Here is a 19,361-nt window from a genome sequence, read left to right on the forward strand (position 1 = left end):
CCATGCCAGAGTATTCCAGTGGGACCTGTTGGACAAGTGGTCGGGGTCACACCTACACATGCACAGAAAGATAATCCTTTCGTCAAAAACCAGGATTTCGCTCCTGTGGTGGTTACACAGCTCTCACCTACTAGAGGGACGCAGGTTCAGGATTCAGGACTGGGTCCTGGTAACCACGGATGCAAGTCTCCGAGGCTGGGGAGCAGTCCCTCAGGGAGAAAACTTCCAGGGACGTTGGTCACAACAGGAAGCCTGCCTTCACATAAACGTTCTGGAGCTAAGAGCCATTTACAACGGCCTTCAACAAGCGGTTCATCTTCTTCAAGACCGTCCCGTGCAGATCCATGCGGACAATGTAACAGCAGTCGCATACATAAACAGGCAGGGCGGAACGAAAAGCAGAGTGGCAATGGCAGAGGCGACAAAAATCCTCCGCTGGGCAGAAAAACATCTACAAGCTCTGTCGGCAATATTCATTCCGGGAGTAGACAACTGGGAAGCAGACTTCCTCAGCAGACACGATCTCCATCCAGCAGAGTGGGGCCTCCACCAAGAAGTCTTCGCAGAGGTGACAAGTCTTTGGGGAATTCCTCAAATAGACATGATGGCGTCTCGTCTCAACAAGAAGCTTCAGAGATACTGTTGCAGGTCAAGAGACCCTCAAGCAGTAGCAGTGGATGTACTGGTGACCCGGTGGGTGTTTCCGTCAGTGTATGTCTTCCCTCCACTTCCGCTGATCCCAAAAGCACTCAGGATCATAAGAAAAACAAGGGTTCGAGCAATCTTCATTGCCCCAGACTGGCCAAGGAGGGCTTGCTACCCAGATCTTCAGCAGTTACTCATAGGAGATCCACGGCCTCTTCCTCCTCCTCGAGAGGACCTGCTGCAGCAGGGGCCGTGTGTGTACCAAGACTTACCGCGGCTACGTTTGACGGCATGGCTGTTGAGCGCCGTATCCTAGCCAAGAAGGGTATTCCTGAGGAGGTCATCCCCACCCTTATTCAGGCCAGAAAGGGAGTAACGTCGAAACATTACCACCATATTTGGAGAAAATATGTATCTTGCTCCTACGGAAGAGTTTCATTTAGGACGTTTTCTCCATTTTTGGCAGGATGGTGTGGAGGCGGGCCTCCGATTGGCATCAAACAAGGTCCAGATTTCGGCCTTGTCAGTGTTCTTTCAGAAACAATTGGCCTCTCTTCCAGAGGTTCAGACCTTTGTGAAAGGGGTTCTGCACATCCAGCCTCCATTCGTGCCTCCAGTGGCACCATGGGACCTTAACGTGGTATTGCAGTTCCTTCAGTCGGATTGGTTTGAGCCTCTACAAAAGATAGAGTTGAAGTTTTTCACTTGGAAAGTGGTGATGCATTTGGCTTTGGCATCCGCAAGGCGGGTGTCTGAATTGGGGGCCTTGTCTCACAAGAGCCCTTACCTGATCTTCCATGAAGATAGGGAAGAGTTGAGGCCTCGTCAACATTTTCTTCCGAAGGTGGTTTCATCTTTCCACATAAACCAACCTATTGTAGTGCCAGTAGTTACTGACACATTCACTGATTCAAAATCTCTAGATGTGGTTAGAGCTTTGAAAATCTATGTCGCTAGAACGGCTCGTATACGGAAAACAGAGGCTCTGTTTGTCCTGTATGCTCACAACAAGATTGGCTGTCCTGCTTCCAAGCAGACTATTGCACGTTGGATTAGAAATACGATTCAGCAAGCTCATACTATGGCTGGATTGCCGTTACCGACGTCGGTAAAGGCCCACTCCACTAAAAAGGTGGGCTCATCCTGGGCAGCTGCCCGGGGGGTCTCGGCATTACAACTTTGCCGAGCAGCTACTTGGTCAGGGTCAAATACATTTGCTAAGTTCTACAAGTTTGACACCTTGGCCGATGAGGACCTCAAGTTTGGTCAATCGGTGCTGCAGGGTCATCCGCACTCTCCCGCCCGTACTGGAGCTTTGGTATAGACCCCATGGTATTGATGTCATCCCCAGCATCCTCTAGGACGTTTGAGAAAATAGGATTTTGATACCTACCGGTAAATCCTTTTCTCCTAGTCCGTAAAGGATGCTGGGCGCCCGTCCCAGTGCGTATTTTACCTGAAGTTTAGTTATTACAGATACACAAGTTGTGTTATTTTAGTTCAGCATGTTGCTGCAATTGGTTCATGCCTGTTAGCGTGTGTTATGTTGAATGCCATGTGTGCGGCATGGTTGAGGGTGTGAGTTGGTAGATATCTCACCACTAGTTAAGTAATTCCTTTCCACGAAATGTCAGTCTCCCTGGGCACAGTTCCTACAACTGAGGTCTGGAGGAGGGGCATAGAGGGAGGAGCCAGTTCACACCCAATGAAAAGTCTTTAGAGTGCCCATGTCTCCTGCGGATCCCGTCTATACCCCATGGTCTTGATGTCGTCCCCAGCATCCTCTACGGACTAGGAGAAAAGGATTTACCAGTAGGCATCAAAATCCTATTTTTTCTTGCACGTCTGCAAGCTGCGAAAAAATAAAATGCGTCTTCCACGGCTAATAGGAACAACAACTGAATCGCCCCCAATAAGAGGCGCTTCCATGCTGCGACTTGTAGTGCCACACAGAAAAAAAAAAGATAAAACACAAGTGCATACTCTAAGTACTACTAATCAGAATAATTATAATAAGATCTGCAATTTAACAGAGTAAAATGAAGGTGCTTAGCATAATTTGGGCCAAAAATAAAGGCCCGCCTACTGCGACCAGGTGACCTCATCAGGTGGGTCCCTAACATTTCTAAGGTTCAAGGAATTTGGGAATTTGCAAAGTGATTTGTATATGGGAAAGACTATCAATCACAATGTCTGCAACTAATGAGTATTAACCGATTACAGGTCATTCAAGATTTACGCATGTTGAAACACGCTGGAAGTTGAGTAGGCATCAAAGTTACTGATCCTGATGCCAGTACACCTCTGATGTTCCAACAAGCAGCGATGGAAGCTGCAAGTCTCTGTAAAATGTAGGAAAATTGTGTATGCTTGATCTTCTGGTGCTTTGTCCTGACCCACGGCTCCCATTACTGCTCTCCTGAACAGCAAAATTGAGCAAGCATAGGCCTCAATGCTCCCGATAAGTACATGATTCCATTGCTATCTGCTCATGTTGTTCTGTCTGGTCTTCTGCAAAAACATTTTATATAGGAGTCCTTAAATTTTATTTAAAAGCAGGCTCATGATTCGTACACGTGTCAATATACACCTATGCTCAACTCCTGAACAGCAGCGCAGGCATTCCTTGCAGCCGTTGTGTGCGACTCAGACGCTAACCAGGGTAAACCGATACAAGAGACCCATTCCATTCATCCTTATGCTTAATCTGTGACTTTATACAAACTCCTCTGCGAATAAAATACCAATCCTAAATGCCCAGGACACTATAAATGACTTTGCATGCGACAACAATGTGAATAAGGCGCTAGGTTCAGGAAAAAGTATGAATATCTGTGAATAACTACATGCGGCGGAGCATGTAAGTTGCACTAAGTCTCATCCCATATGACGCAAAAAAGAATAGGTGTGTATGAGCACACATCCAGACTATGGTGGTCATTCCGAGTTGTTCGCTCGCAAGCTGCTTTTAGCAGCTTTGCACACGCTAAGCCGCCGCCTACTGGGAGTGAATCTTAGCATAGTAGATTTGCGAACGAAAGATTAGCAGATTTGCGAATAGACACTTCTTAGCAGTTTTTGAGTAGCTCGAGACTTACTCTGCCACTGCGATGAATTCAGTCAGTTTCGTTCCTGGTTTGACGTCACAAACACACCCAGCGTTCGCCCAGACACTCCCCCGTTTCTCCAGTCACTCCCGCATTTTTCCCAGAAACGGCAGCGTTTATTCACACACTCCCATAAAACGGCCAGTTTCCGCCCAGAAACACCCACTTCCTGTCAATCATACTACGATCACCAGAACGAAGAAAAAACCTTGTAATGCCGTGAGTCAAATACCAAACTTCTTAGCAAATTTACTTGGCGCAGTCGCACTGCTGACATTGCGCATGAGCGACTAATCGCTCCGTTGCGAAAAAAAAATAACGAGCGATCAACTCGGAATGACCACCTATATACAGGGAGTTCAAAAAGTCCCTCCGCAGTGATTGTGTGCTAAGGAAATCTCCCCACAGAGAATGTATGCTAAGTAATGTCGACATAATTGTTTTAAACACTTTATTTACATTAAATAAAACAGAACTTATCTACATTAAAAAAAGTATTGTCCTTCTATGGCCTCCCACAGCTGCAGCAGAGATCTGCAGCCAGAGCAGTATCGGCTCTTGCCACGGGCAAGCAGGACTTTTGCCCGGGGCGCCGCCGCCGTGGCAAGAGCCGCTACTAACTAGGATGGCGGCGGCGGTGGTTAGGGAAAAGTTCTCTCTGCGAAGGGAAACTAGACACGCAGTGAGGTAGCGTCTAGTTTCCCTTCGCGGAGAGGACCTTTCTGTGCGGCACTATGGGAGAGACATCATGACGTCTCTCCCATAGATCAGAGGAGCGGCGCCGGTGGTGGAGTCTGAGTGCAGTGATCGGAAAGCAGGAACGGGACTGGTAAGTATTTTTAATTTTTTTTTACTAGGGGCACAGCTACTGGTGGACACACTAAGTGGGGCACAACTACTGGGGCCACAACTAAGGGGGGCACAGCTGCAGGGGGCAAACTGACCACACCCCTTTCCTATGAAGCCACGCCCGTATTTTTTACACGCACAAACCCTGTTTCACCGTCCGGGGGGGGGGGCGCCAAAGGAAACTTTCGCCCTGGGTGCCGCAAGGTCTAGAACCGGCCCTGAGCCAGAGATAGTACTCACTGCGGAGGGACTTCCCGAACTCCCTGTATAAAAGGAAATGTAGTTCTCCTTATTTCACCTGAGTACTTCGAAGACTGCCCGATGAACATGCAGCTCTTGTATAAACGGTCATTCTCGGGCCAGCTAGTACTCTCCAGCATGACGAGGCTAGACATTTGATAGTCCCCATGATAAATAGCCTTCCGATAAGTTTTTTTCTCTCGCTTTTTTAGCTCAGAGCCTACATAGCCTTAAATTCCTGCACTGCTCCATCAGTCGTTCTGTAATAAATCTTGTCAGTGCAGAAACCTAAAAGACAAACCAAAAAATATATATCACAGGATGACATTTAGCAATTTGAACACTGCAACAAAATCAAACAAACCAATATCTGTACGAAGCAATAAACAAACCGTTACCGGTTGCATTAAGAACTACAAAGCCTGCTACTACCTAAGTTATATTATTGTATATGGTGATACAAAGGAAGGAAGATTCAGATTTGTACATAAGAATACACATATATATGCACACCATGATTTTGTATGCATGTATAGAAGACAACTTACCTAGCTTCAGATTGCTAAAGAAACAGCACTGAAAAAGTGACTGACTTTACAGATGCTGAGGAAATCGGAGCTTCCCTATTTGCAAAGTCTCCTATTGCAAATGTTAGAGAGCAGGTAGAGTATGCAATGCTGTCAATATATTCCTCCTAAGCTTTGCCACAGCTATTCCATGTGATTTCTGAATGTGTCACCTCCAAAAGACGTGTCTTGCCACTTCTCATACTCTATGGTTACTGTGGGCATCTCTCTCACTGAGCTGCCGCCATATTTGTTAATGGCTGCCCGGCAATAAAGGCTTGTGTGTTGCTAACAGCATATTAAATACACCACGTCGATAGGTGTCAGTGACACTCTTATATTGAATACTAAACTATATATTGTATTAGAAGGTTTAATTATAGTATTTCCTTTGAGAATGTGAAAATGTTTGCCCACATCAATAATGGCGACTAAGCACTGTGCGCTGACAGGAAACGAATAGTTTCCGTAGAGCTAAAATAAAAAAATCTGTACACTTGTATCTAATGACGACATTCTATGACATTAGCTATACACTGGTGATCGGTTTTATTTATTTTGAACAGTTTACAACCAGCGCCATTCTAACTCTCTGCTGTGGGCGGGGCTTAAGCCGTGGTCATGGCGACCCTGGGAGCTGCCTTTCACAATTACGTCATCCTGCGCGACAGGCGGCTTCAAGGCAGCCAAAGGGTTCAAGATGGCGTCGGGAAGTGGGGTGAGTGATGTCTGGAGCTTGTGTCTGGCTCTGTAGTGGTGCTATTATGTTATTTTAATGCATAATTGCCTACCTGACCTTCTCCATGAGGGAGAAAATGCTCTGTTCCTGGACTTTCCTGGTAATGTATGATTGCCATCACCTGCGGTGAAACACCTTTCTTATCAATTAACTAGCTCACCACAGGTGATGGCAATCATACATTACCAGGAAAGTCCAGGAACAGAGCATTTTCTCCCTCATGGAGAGGGTCAGGTAGGCAAGTATGTTTAAATGTTGCAGAGGGTCTGTGGAGGGCGTTCCTAATTCATAGCCAGGCATATGTGGCTGTATTATAATAAATGCCTCCAGCATGCTGGGACTTGTTGTCCCACCACCACAATGGTAGAGGTACAGGGTGCCCCAGTCTTTCCCAATGTAAACAACTCTGGTACATGTGTCTGCCAGCTGCTCATGTGGCTTAATTCACCTTCCTGCGTCACTTCAGTCCTCTCATATCTAAAGCTGGGTACCCACTACGCCGACTTGACGGCGGACCCTGTCAGCATATACACTTACCAATTGGCCGCCCGATACGTCGGTCCTGACACGCAGCTGGCCGGGCGTTTAATTTGATGACCCAACTGTGACGTCGGTCCCTGCGGCAAGTGTATGTGACACACAGCCAGATTCCCGATATACAGTGTCTGCGGATATGTAGGGCATTGGATGTGCTGCACAGCCGACCCACCTGCGATATAACGCCCATTCAGTTGAACAACTGTTCTATCACCCAGTGTGTACCCAGCTTTAGGGGTCAGTTCAATTATGGGGTGAATTTTGGGCCATGATTCAATTTCACCCCCTATATTGCGCATTTTAGTTTGCAGACCTACAGGGGTGTGCATTGAAATACGCAATGTAGGGGCTGCCATGTGTGGAGTGTAGCAGCGCACTCAATTGTGGGCATGGCCCCTAATTGTATCTAACAATGTTATAATGTACAAAATGCTAGATGTTTTTCAGTAAGTTGCAACAGTAATACCATTTTCTGATTTGTGACCTGGGGAATTGGCTGGGTCTGGCAAATTCCCAGGTCTCAACCCCGACCTCAGTAAAGAGTAGATTGCGTTCACACATGCAGAAATCCTGGTTGATGCGCGTTCACGTGCGAAAATCCGGTATGTAGCTGCATGCGTGAAAGTGGTATGAAGGAGAAAATGTTAGATGCTTTGGCCGAGCAAAAACATTAACAGTGTGAATAATTTATTATGATCGTGGATCTTCAATGTGATGTTAGCTGTCTAGCTGTTAGGTTCTTGTAATTTGCGGTTGCAGTGCCAAATTGCTTGGCCGTAAACTAATTGCAGCCTGGTTCAGCTTTTATATCTGTTGCCGTTTTAAAACCGTCGGATTTGACAAACTCCTTGTTTGTAATTCTATCCCTGAGTGTCTGTTTTCCATGTACTACTGTTATGCTGCCTTCAAAGCAGTTTGATGCATTGGGGCAGATGTATTAAGCCTAGAGAAGTGATAAAGTAGTGAAAAGTGCAAGGTAATAACTCATCAGCCAATCAGCTTCAATATGTAAATTGACAGAAGCTGATTGGCTGGTGTGTTATCACCTACCACTTATCACTGCTTTATCACTTCTCCAAGCTTAATACATCTGCCCCAATGAGTGCTATAACTAAGGTCCAAAGAATTCTGAATCTTAAGGGGGGTACACACAGAGAGATCTGTGCTTAAAATCTAAGCAATCTTGCTAGATTGCTTAGATTTTAAGCACGGATCTGCCGTGTGTATGCCCCCTAGCGATAGCGATGTGCGGCCCCGCGCATCGCTATCGCTGATGCTAGATTGAGCCTGCATGCAGGCTCAATCTAGCGGGTCGCTCACTTCACCGTTGTGTGAAGTGAGCGGCCCCCCGTCGGCTTTCCCCCTCGCTCAGCACATCGCGCTGTGCTGAGCGGGGTGAGAGATGTGTGCTGAGCGGTCTGTGTTAAGATCGCTCAGCACACATCTCTCCCGTGAGTACCCTCCTTTACTGTAGGTGCAGCATAAAATTCTATTGTAATAAGCATTAAAGGGGGAATTCAATTAATTGGCATTGTTGAGATGTGCTGATCTGGAATGGCGCATTGCAAGTTTTCCCTTGCACTCTATAGATGTGCGCAGGGAAATTTACTCTCTCAGCGCTACCATAAGTGTCCAACATTTGTGCAGCGGTAGCACATCACAAGGTATTGAACTTTACCCCCCATAGAGGGGGGTGTAATAAAATTACTGAAAGGTGCTTTTAAAACATAATTAACAATCCGTGTCTATGATCGATGCAAAATAATTGCTGATTTGTTGCCGTGGTTTGAGCAATATAAGTAAACTAGTTGTTCTACCCGTCCTCGGCACGGGAGTTTTTAGTTTTCACGGTTGTAAATATAAATTACTGTAAAAAATGTGGTAAATCTATAGAGATGTAAATTTGAGACGTCTTAATTTAAGTAAATATTAAACCATGGTTCTTGGCGTTACCCGAGGAGTTCCTGTAGCAGATACGGTAAAAAGTGACAGGACTATTTTTGTTGTTTATTTAAATTCTACACGCTGGAGGTGCAATCCAAATTTTGGTCCGTTTGGACGTCATCGTTCACGCAACGCAAACCACGCATTGGTAATGATGTCATTATGTGGACCCCCTTTTCATCCCCTCGGGGGAGGTTTATTACAATTTCGACGTACGTCGTTTTCGGGTGGTCTTCAATATGCCGACTGTCGGGATCCAGGCGCACAGTATACCGGCACCGGAATCCCGACAGCCGGCATACCGACACTTATTCTCCCTCGTGGGGGTCCACGACCCCCCTGGAGGGAGAATAAATAGCGTGGCGAGCGCAGCGAGCCCGCAAGGGGCTCATTTGCGCTTGCCACGCTGTCGGTTTGCCGGCGGTCGGGCTCCCGGCGCCGGTATGCTGGTCGCTGGGAGCCCGGATGCCGGCATACCATACCACACCCGTCGTTTTCCTATTTCCCACCTGCAGAATACCTATGTTACATTTCATCTTCCTAACATATCGGGAAGTAAGAGAATTAGGGCTCTATTTACTAACCTTTGGATGGAGATAAAGTGGACAGAGATGAAGTACCAGTCAATCAGCTCCTAACTGCCATGTCACAGGCTGGGTTTGAAAAATGACAGTTAGGAGCTGATTTGCTGGTACTTTATCTCCGTCCACTTTATCTCCATCCAATGCTTAGTAAATAGGCCCCTTAGTGATGAGTGGGTGAGGGCTTTCACATTTTATTTATATATATATATATATATATATATATATATATATATATATATATATATATATATATATATATATAAATAAATTTTGTAGTCAAAGGGCACTCAAACTTCTTAATTAATATATGACAGTTTATTATTTCCAAAAATGCTTATATATCCATAAATTCTTAAGCAAAAACGCTTCTCTTCAATCCAAGAGATTTTCAACATCAATGCAGCACTTTAGAAATATATGATAGAAAGTCAAACTTATTCGTTGTCGACCTCGGTCATTTAATGACCATCAAAGACTCCTGCATCCAAGCACAGATCACCCCGTTGCCACTGCCATCCACCATTGGATTGAAGAGAAGCGTTTTTGCTTTTTTTGCTTAAGAATTTATGGATATATAAGCATTTTTCCTTCACCATTGCCATTTGATATGGTTTTTTAAAAAAGTGTCTTTTTTGGAAATAATAAACTTTCATATATTAATTAAGAAGTTTGAGTGCCCTTTGACTACAAAATTTAAATATCCTGTACCGGTGAAGGAACGGACTTAAGGGAGCACCATTTGAGAATTGCTGGAGAGTGTGCATTTGTTCAAAGTCTGTCTGTCTGTCTGTCTGTCTGTCTGTCTGTCTGTCTGTCTGTCTGTCTGTCTGTCTGTCTGTCTGTCTGTCTGTCTATCTATTTTACCCCCATGGACTGTTAGTTTAACCATTTGCGGTGTGTTTAGTGATATTAATATCTATTCCTTTTGGTGATGCAGCAGCAATTCTAGTCATCCTCTGCGTTGTCTCGTTTTTTTATAAATGAAGCACATGCCGTACCTTACTATAAAGTATTCACCCCTCTTTGCATTTTTCATGTTTTGTTGCCTCACAACCTGGAATTATAATGGTCTGTTTGAAGGTTTGCATCATTTCATTCACAGAACACGCCTACAACTTTGAAGATGATTTTTTTTTTATTATGAAGCAAACAACAAATAGGACAAAATAACAGAAAACTTCAGCGTGCATAACTATTCACCACCCTAATGTCAGTACTTTGTAGAGCCACCTTTGGCGGCAATTACAGCTGCAAGTCGCTTTGGATAAGTCTCTATGAGCTTGCCAGTGGGATTTTTGCCCATTCATCAAGGCAAAACTGCTCCAGCTCCTTCATGTTGGATGGTTTCCGCTTGTGAACAGCAATCTTCATGTCTGACCACAAATTCTCAATTGAGATCTGGGCTTTGACTAGGCTATTCCAATACATTTAAATGTTTCCCCTTAAACAACTCGAGTGTTGCTTTAGCAGTATGCTTCGGGTCATTGTCCTGCTGGAAGTTGAACCTCCGTCCCAGTCTCAAATCACAGGCAGACTGAAACAGGTTTTGCGCAAGAATATCCCTGTATTTAGCACCATCCATCTTTCCCTCGACTCGAAACAGTTTCCCAGTCCCTGGTGCTGAAAAACATCCCCACTGCATGATGCTGCCACCACCATGTTTCACTGTGGGGATGGTGTTCTTGGGGTGATGGGATGTGTTGGTTTTGCGCCAGACATAGCGTTTTCCTTGGTGGCTGAAAAGTTCAATTTTAGTCTCATCTGACCAGAGCCCCTTCCTCCATACATTTGGGGAGCTGTCCACATGCCTTTTGGCAAACTCAAAACGTGCCTTCTTATTTTTAACACTAAGTAATGGCTTTTCTCTAACGTCCTAGTGGATGCTGGGGACTCCGAAAGGACCATGGGGAACAGCGGCTCCGCAGGAGACTGGGCACAAAGTAAAAGCTTTAGGACTAGCTGGTGTGCACTGGCTCCTCCCCCCATGACCCTCCCCCAAGCCTCAGTTAGATTTTGTGCCCGAACGAGAAGGGTGCAATCTAGGTGGCTCTCCTGAGCTGCTTAGAATAAAAGTTTAAATAGGTTTTTTATTTTCAGTGAGACCTGCTGGCAACAGGCTCACTGCATCGAGGGACTTAGGGGAGAGAAACGAACTCACCTGCGTGCAGAGTGGATTGGGTTTCTTAGGCTACTGGACATTAGCTCCAGAGGGACGATCACAGGCCCAGCCATGGATGGGTCCCGGAGCCGCGCCGCCGGCCCCCTTACAGATGCTGAAGCAAGAAGAGGTCCATAAATCGGCGGCAGAAGACTTTCCTGTCTTCATAAGGTAGCGCACAGCACTGCAGCTGTGCGCCATTGCTCTCAGCACACTTCACACTCCGGTCACTGAGGGTGCAGGACGCTGGGGCGTCCTGGGAAGCAATGAATTTACCTTAGTTGGCGAAAAATACATCACATATAGCTCCTGGGCTATATGGATGTATTTAACCCCTGCCAGTTTTCCAGTAAAAAGCGGGAGAAGAGCCCGCCGTGAAGGGGGCGGGGCCTATCTCCTCAGCACACAGCGCCATTTTTCCCACACAGCTCCGCTGGTAGGAAGGCTCCCAGAATCTCCCCTGCATCCTGCAACTACAGAAACAGGGTAAAAAAGAGAGGGGGGCACTTATTTGGCAAAATAACAGATATAAGCAGCTATAAGGGATAGACACTTATTGTAAGGTTGTCCCTATACATATATAGCGCTCTGGTGTGTGCTGGCAAACTCTCCCTCTGTCTCCCCAAAGGGCTAAGTGGGTCCTGTCCTCTATCAGAGCATTCCCTGTGTGTGTGCTGGGTGTCGGTACGTGTGTGTCGACATGTATGAGGAGGAAAATGATGTGGAGGCGGAGCAGAGTGTCTGTAACAGTGATGTCACCCCCTAGGGGGTCGACACCTGAGTGGATGTACTGTTGAAAATTACGTGACAGTGTCAGCTCTATATAAAAAAACAGTGGTTGACATGAGACAGCCGGCTACTCAGCTTGTGCCTGTCCAGACGTCTCATAGGCCGTCAGGCAGATACAGACGCCGACACGGATACTGACTCCTGTGTCGACGGTGAAGAGACAACCGTGATTTCCAGTAGGGCCACACGTTACATGATTGAGACAATGGAAAATGTTTTATACATTTCTGATAATACGAGTACCACCAAAAAAGGGGTATTATGTTCGGTGAGGGAAAAACTACCTGTAGTTTTCCTGAATCTGAGAAATAAAATGTGTGATGATGCGTGGGTTTCCCCCCGATAACAATTAATAATTTCTTAAAAAGTATTGGCTGCATACCCTTTCCCGCCAGAGGTTAGGATGCATTGGGAAACACCCCCTAGGGGGGATAAGGCGCTCACACGCTTGTAAGAACAAGGGCTCTACCCTCTCATGAGATGGCCGCCCTTAAGGATCCTGCTGATAGAAAGCAGGAGGGTATCCAAAAAAAGGTATTTACACACATACTGGTGTTATACTGCGACCAGCTATCGCCTCAGCCTGGAGGTGCAGTGCTGGGTTGGCATGGTCGGATTCCCTGACTGGAAATATTGATATCCTAGATAAGGATAGTATATTATTGCCTATAGAGCATTTAAAAGATGCATTTCTATATATGCATGATGCACAGCGGAATAATTGCCGACTGGCATCAAGTATAAGTGCGTTGTCCAATTCTACCAGTAAAATGGTCAGGTGATGCGGATTCCAAACGTCATTTGGAAGTATTGCCTTTGAAAGGGGACATTTGGGGTCGGTCTTTTAGACCTGGTGGCCACGGCAACAGCTGGGAAATCCACGTTTGTACCCCAGGTCGCCTCTCAAAATAAGACGCCGTATTATCAGGCGCAGTCCTTTGTTGGCAAGCGGACAAAAGGTTCCTCTTTTCTGCTCGTGACAGAGGGAGAGGAAAAAGGCTGCAGAGATCAGCCAGTTCCCAGGAACAGAAACCCTTTCCAGCCTCTGCCAAGCCCTCAGTATGACGCTAGGGCTTTACAAGCTCAGGCACGGTGGGGGCCCGTTCTCAATGAATTTCAGTGCGCAGTGGGCTCACTCGCAAGTAGACCCCTGGATCCTTCAGGTAATATCTCAGGGGTACATATTGGAATTCGAGACGTCTCCCCCTCGCCGTTTCCAAAAGTCGACTTTACCGACGTCTCCCTCTGACAGGGAGGCAGTTTTGGAAGCCATTCACAAGCTGTATTCCCAGCAGGTGATAATCAAGGTACCCCTCCTGCAACAGGGAACGGGGTATTATTCCACACTATTGTGGTACCGAAGCCAGACGGCTCGGTGAGACCGATTCTAAAATCTTTGAACACTTACATACAGAGGTTCAAATTCAAGATTGAGTCACTCAGAGCAGTGATTGCGAACCTGGAAGAAGGGGACTACATGATGTCTCGGGACATCAAGGATGCTTACCTTCATGTCAAAATTTACCCTTCTCACCAAGGGTACCTCAGGTTTAGGGTACAGAACTGTCACTATCAGTTCAGACGCTGCCGTAGGGATGGTCCACGGCACCCCGGGTCTTTACCAAGGTAATGGCCGAAATGATGATGTCCCTTCGAAGGAAGGGAATTTTAGTTATCCCTTACTTGGACGATTCCCTGATAAGGGTAAGATCCAGGGAACAGTTGGAGGTCGGTGTAGCACTATCTCAGATAGTGTTGCGGCAGCACGATTGGATTCTCAATATTCCAAAATCGCAGCTGGTTCCGTCGACGTGTCTTCTGTTCCTAGGGATGATCCTGGACACAGTCCAGAAAAAGGTGTTTCTCCCGGAGGAGAAAGCCAGGGAGTTATCCGAGCTAGTCAGGAACCTCCTCAAACCGAGCCAAGTCTCAGTGCATCAATGCACAAGGGTTCTGGGTAAAATGGGGGCTTCCTACGAAGCAATCCCATTCGGCAGATTCCACGCAAGAACTTTCCAGTGGGACCTGCTGGACAAATGGTCCGGGTCGCATCTTCAGATGCATCAGCGGATAACCCTGTCACCAAGGACAAGGGTGTCCCTCCTGTGGTGGTTGCAGAGTGCTCATCTTCTAGAGGGCCGCAGATTCGGCAATCAGGACTGGGTCCTGGTAACCACGGATGCCAGCCTGCGAGGCTGGAGAGCAGTCACACAGGGAAGGAATATCCAGGACTTATGGTCAAGCCTGGAGACATCACTTCACATAAATATCCTGAAGCTAAGGGACATTTACAATGCTCTAAGCTTAGCAAGACCTTTGCTTCAAGGACAGCCGGTGTTGATCCAGTCGGACAACATCACGGCAGTCACCCACGTAAACAGACAGGGTGGCACAAGAAGCAGAAGGGCAATGACAGAAGCTGCAAGGATTCTTCGCTGGGCGGAAAATCATGGGATAGCACTGTCAGCAGTATTCATTCCGGGAGTGGACAACTGGGAAGCAGACTTCCTCAGCACGACCTCCACCCGGGGAGAGTGGGGACTTCACCCAGAAGTCTTCCACAGGATTATAAACCGTTGGGAAAAACTCGACAGGTATTGCGCCAGGTCCAGGGACCCTCAGGCAATAGCTGTAGACGCTCTGGTAACACCGTGGGTGTACCAGTCAGGGTATGTGTTTCCTCCTCTGCCTCTCATACCCAAGGTACTGAGATTGATAAGATGGTGAGGAGTAAGCACTATATTCGTGGCTCCGGATTGGCCAAGAAGGACTTGGTAACCGGAACTTCAAGAGATGCTCACGGAGGATCCGTGGCCTCTACCTCTAAGAAGGGACCTGCTCCAGCAAGGACCCTGTCTGTTCCAAGACTTACCGCGGCTGCGTTTGACGGCATGGCGGTTGAACGCCGGATCCTGAAGGAAAAAGGGCATTCCGGATGAAGTCATCCCTATCCTGATCAAAGCCAGGAAGGATGTAACCGCAAAAACATTATCACCGCAGTTGGCGAAAATATGTTGCGTGGTGCGAGGCCAGTAAGGCCCGACGGTGGAAATTCGACTGGGTCGATTCCTACATTTCCTGCAAACAGGAGTGTCTATGGGCCTGAAATTGGGGTCCATTAAGGTTCAAATTTCGGCCCTGTCAATTTTCTTCCAAAAAGAACTAGCTTCAGTCCCTGAAGTTCAGACGTTTGTAAAAGGGGTACTGCATATACAGCCTCCTTTTGTGCCTCCAGTGGCACTTGGGATCTCAATGTAGTTTTTTTTTTTGGATTCCAAAAGTCACATTGGTTTGAACCACTTAAATCTGTGGAGTTAAAATATCTCACATGGAAAGTGGTCATGCTGTTGGCCCTGGCCTGGGCCAGGCGCGTGTCAGAATTGGCGGCTTTATCCTGTAAAAGCCCTTATCTGATTTTCCATTCGGACAGGGCGGAATTGAGAACTCGTCCTCAATTTCTCCCTAAGGTGTTTTCAGCATTTCACTTAAACCAACCTATTGTGGTGCCTGCGGCTACTAGGGACTTGGAGGATTCCAAGTTGCTGGACGTAGTCAGGGCCCTGAAAATATATGTTTCCAGGACGGCTGGAGTCAGAAAATCTGACTCGCTGTTTATCCTGTATGCACCCAACAAGCTGGGTGCTCCTGCTTCTAAGCAGACGATTGCTCGTTGGATTTGTAGTACAATTCAGCTTGCACATTCTGTGGCAGGCCTGCCACAGCCAAAATCTGTAAAAGCCCATTCCACACGGAAAGTGGGCTCATCTTGGGCGGCTGCCCGAGGGGTCTCGGCTTTACAACTTTGCCGAGCAGCTACTTGGTCAGGGGCAAACACGTTTGCTAAATTCTACAAATTTGATACCCTGGCTGAGGAGGACCTGGAGTTCTCTCATTCGGTGCTGCAGAGTCATCCGCACTCTCCCGCCCGTTTGGGAGCTTTGGTATAATCCCCATGGTCCTTTCGGAGTCCCCAGCATCCACTAGGACGTTAGAGAAAATAAGAATTTACTTACCGATAATTCTATTTCTCATAGTCCGTAGTGGATGCTGGGCGCCCATCCCAAGTGCGGATTGTCTGCATTACTTGTACATAGTTATTGTTACAAAAATCGGGTTATTGTTGTTGTGAGCCATCTTTTCAGAGGCTCCTTCTGTTATCATGCTGTTAACTGGGTTCAGATCACAAGTTGTACGGTGTGATTGGTGTGGCTGGTAATGAGTCTTACCCGGGATTCAAAATCCTTCCTTATTGTGTACGCTCGTCCGGGCACAGTATCCTAACTGAGGTTTGGAGGAGGGTCATAGGGGGAGGAGCCAGTGCACACCAGCTAGTCCTAAAGCTTTTACTTTGTGCCCAGTCTCCTGCGGAGCCGCTGTTCCCCATGGTCCTTTCGGAGTCCCCAGCATCCACTACGGACTATGAGAAATAGAATTATCGGTAAGTAAATTCTTATTTTTTCTGGCCACTCTTCCATAAAGCCCAGCTCTATGGAGTGTGCAGCTTATTGTAGTCACATGCGCAGATACACCAGTCTCTGCTGTGGAACTCTGCAGCTCCTTCAGGGTTTCCTTTGGTCTCTGTGCTATCTCTCTGATTAATGCCCTCCTTGCCCGATCTGAGTTTTGGTGGCCAGCCCTCTCTTGGCAGGTTTGTTGTGGTACCATGTTCTTTCCATTTGAAGATGATGGATTTGACGGTGCTCCGGGAGATCATCAAAGATTTGGATATTTTTTTATAACCCAACCCTGACTTGTACGTCTCAACATCTTTGTCCCTGACTTGTTTGGAGAGCTCCTTGGTCTTCATGGCGTGATGCCTCTTACTTAGTGGTGTTGCAGCCTCTGGGGCCTTTCAGAAAAGGTGTGTTTATCATACTTACAGATCATGTGACACATAGATAGCACACAGGTGGACTTCATTTCACTAATTGTGACTTCTGAAGGTAATTGGTTGCACCAGAAATTTTGAGGGGCTTCATAGCAAAAGGGGTGAATACATATGGCACATGCCAATTTTCAAAATTTTATTTATAAAAATTATTTTTATATATAAATTTTTCTCATTTCACTTCACCAACTTAGACTATTTTGTGCAGATCCATCACATAAAATTCAGATTTAAAAAAATTAATTACAGGTTGTAGTGTAACAAAATAGGTAAAAAGCCAACGGAAGGGGGGTGGGGGGGTTTGAATACTTTAGCAAGGCACTGTAAGTGGTGGTGCCGCCATAGGATTCTCAGGTGGTAAAGGAATGAGGGGTGCTCTCACTGCGATTCCTGAAGTGCTGTGCGCGTGTCACAGGACATATAGATAACTGTTGGCCATTCTAGATTCTAGCTAATACAGAAGGCAACGTATGATTGGTTGGCAGGCTAAAGGTGCATACACACAGGGCGTTTTTGCCCAGCGTGTATGAACAGCGATGATCGCTGACATCGCTGGGCTGAAAAGCGCTCGGTGCATACACACTGAGCGCTTTTCCCCGCTGCCCAGCGATGTCAGCGGGCGTGATCTGCTTTCCATAGCAGGACGCTATGGAAAGCCGCTCACCCCGCCGTTCATCCACTGGTAATACCAGTAGATGAACGGTGGCAGCCAGCGATGAAGCGGGAGTGCGCATCAGCGCTCATCGCTCATCTCTTGTACATACACACTGAGCGGCTTTGAGCTGAAAGCAGCTCAACACACCAAAAGTGACCTGCTTTCAGCTCGGAATCGCCCAGTGTGTATGGGCCTTAACAGTGTACTTACCTGTTTCCTATTCAATTACATGTTATTAACGTACAAAAACAGTTTAGTATATATTTTGCACCTACTATAAATGCAGTGTCAGCCAATGTGGCTTATTATCCATTAAATGTTTTTATTTTATGTGTTTTGCCCAAACTCTCTTTATTCTGTGTAACTTTATCGTTTGCATTTTCTTTGTTGCCGCTCCAGTCTAAGAACGTAGATTTTCGTCGGAAGTGGGATAAAGATGAATATGAGAAGCTTGCACAGAAACGGATCACGGAAGAGAGAGAGAAGAAAGATGGTTGGTATTTTTATTTTGCTTAAAAATTTCATTCTTGTTTTAAAAAAAGAAATAATAATGTTTTCATGAGTTATGTATGTTTCCTGAACTGTAAAAGCGTATAATATGATACGTTTTGGAAACTTAGGCCCAAATGTATTAAGTCTTAAAAAGTGATAAAGTGGAGAGTGCTAAAGTACCAGCCAATCAGCTTCCTAACTGCCATGTTACAAGATGTTTGAAAAATGACAGTTAGAAGCTGGTTGGCTGGTACTTTGGGGCAGATGTATTAACCTGGAGAAGGCATAAGGAAGTGATAAACCAGTAATATGTGCAAGGTGATAAACGAACCAGCCAATCACCTCCAATACGTAAATTAACAGTTAGGAGCTGATTGGCTGGTACCTTTATCACCTTGCACATGGTTTATCACTTCCTTATTCCTTCTCCAGGTTAATACATCTGCCCCTTTATCTCTCTTTATCACTCTCCGCTTTATCACTTTCTAAGGCTTAATACACTTGGACCTTAGTCTTGGAAAGTATTTGGGGTTTGGACTATAATGAATATGACAATTGTCAGAAACCGTTAAAAATAAAATTAATTGGACTGTCCATTACCCTGGCTGCTTCTATTCAGGTTTTCTATACTTATGACTGAATGCAATTAGCCCCGTTAAGTTACTGGGGGTAAAAAAAAAAAAGGGTGGTAGTCTAAGAACTACGGTGATATTTATCAAAGCATGAAGACAGATAAAGTACCAACCAATCAGCTCCTGTCATTTTTCAAAAACAGCTTGTAAAATATCAGAAGTTGAATAGTTGGTACGTTATCTCTCTCCAAACTTTGATAAATTTCCCCCACAGGTTTCTGCTTCCAGCTGTTCAGAAAGAACACAAATAGATGTCATACTGCTGTATGCTGTTATGTATTCCTCCCATGCAGAAACATAGGCTGGACAAGAGGTGAAGAAGTACAGTTTTTTGAGCTGTCTTTCCACTCCCTCCCCTGTGCAGCATATAGGGCTAAGTGGCCCTCATCTTATGTAGCAAATGGGGCTAGGAGGTCCCCATGCCTGAAAGCAGTTGTACCAGGCTGTAAGTTCTCAGACTGTGAGCCTGTTTGTACCTCTCCCATAGAGTAGCTTCCATTCAGTAGTATGGGAGAGAGAAATGACTGTAATCTATG

The 19,361-nt window shown here is 46.1% G+C and overlaps 2 protein-coding genes across 4 annotated transcripts in view; one reads left to right on the forward strand and one right to left on the reverse strand.

The window, feature by feature from the left end:
* LOC134933532 (histidine--tRNA ligase, cytoplasmic-like) overlaps positions 1-5,625 on the reverse strand; it is an 81,767-nt gene extending 76,142 nt beyond the window's left edge. For all 3 annotated transcript variants that reach the window (XM_063928789.1, XM_063928790.1, XM_063928788.1), the window contains exons 1-2: positions 5,390-5,625; positions 4,900-5,129 (exon numbers count right to left, since the gene is read on the reverse strand). In XM_063928789.1, coding sequence (XP_063784859.1) covers positions 4,900-5,010 — 111 coding nt within the window. In that variant the 5' untranslated portion in view covers positions 5,011-5,129; positions 5,390-5,625. The remainder of the gene's footprint in view (positions 1-4,899; positions 5,130-5,389) is intronic.
* Positions 5,626-6,020: 395 nt separating this feature from the next.
* Positions 6,021-19,361, forward strand: part of ZMAT2 (zinc finger matrin-type 2) — a 95,411-nt gene continuing 82,070 nt past the window's right edge. The window contains exons 1-2 of the mRNA XM_063928791.1: positions 6,021-6,125; positions 18,101-18,194. Coding sequence (XP_063784861.1) covers positions 6,108-6,125; positions 18,101-18,194 — 112 coding nt within the window. The 5' untranslated portion in view covers positions 6,021-6,107. The remainder of the gene's footprint in view (positions 6,126-18,100; positions 18,195-19,361) is intronic.

Source organism: Pseudophryne corroboree, chromosome 6, assembly GCF_028390025.1.
Source record: "Pseudophryne corroboree isolate aPseCor3 chromosome 6, aPseCor3.hap2, whole genome shotgun sequence".
Classification (NCBI taxonomy): Eukaryota; Metazoa; Chordata; class Amphibia; order Anura; family Myobatrachidae; genus Pseudophryne; species Pseudophryne corroboree.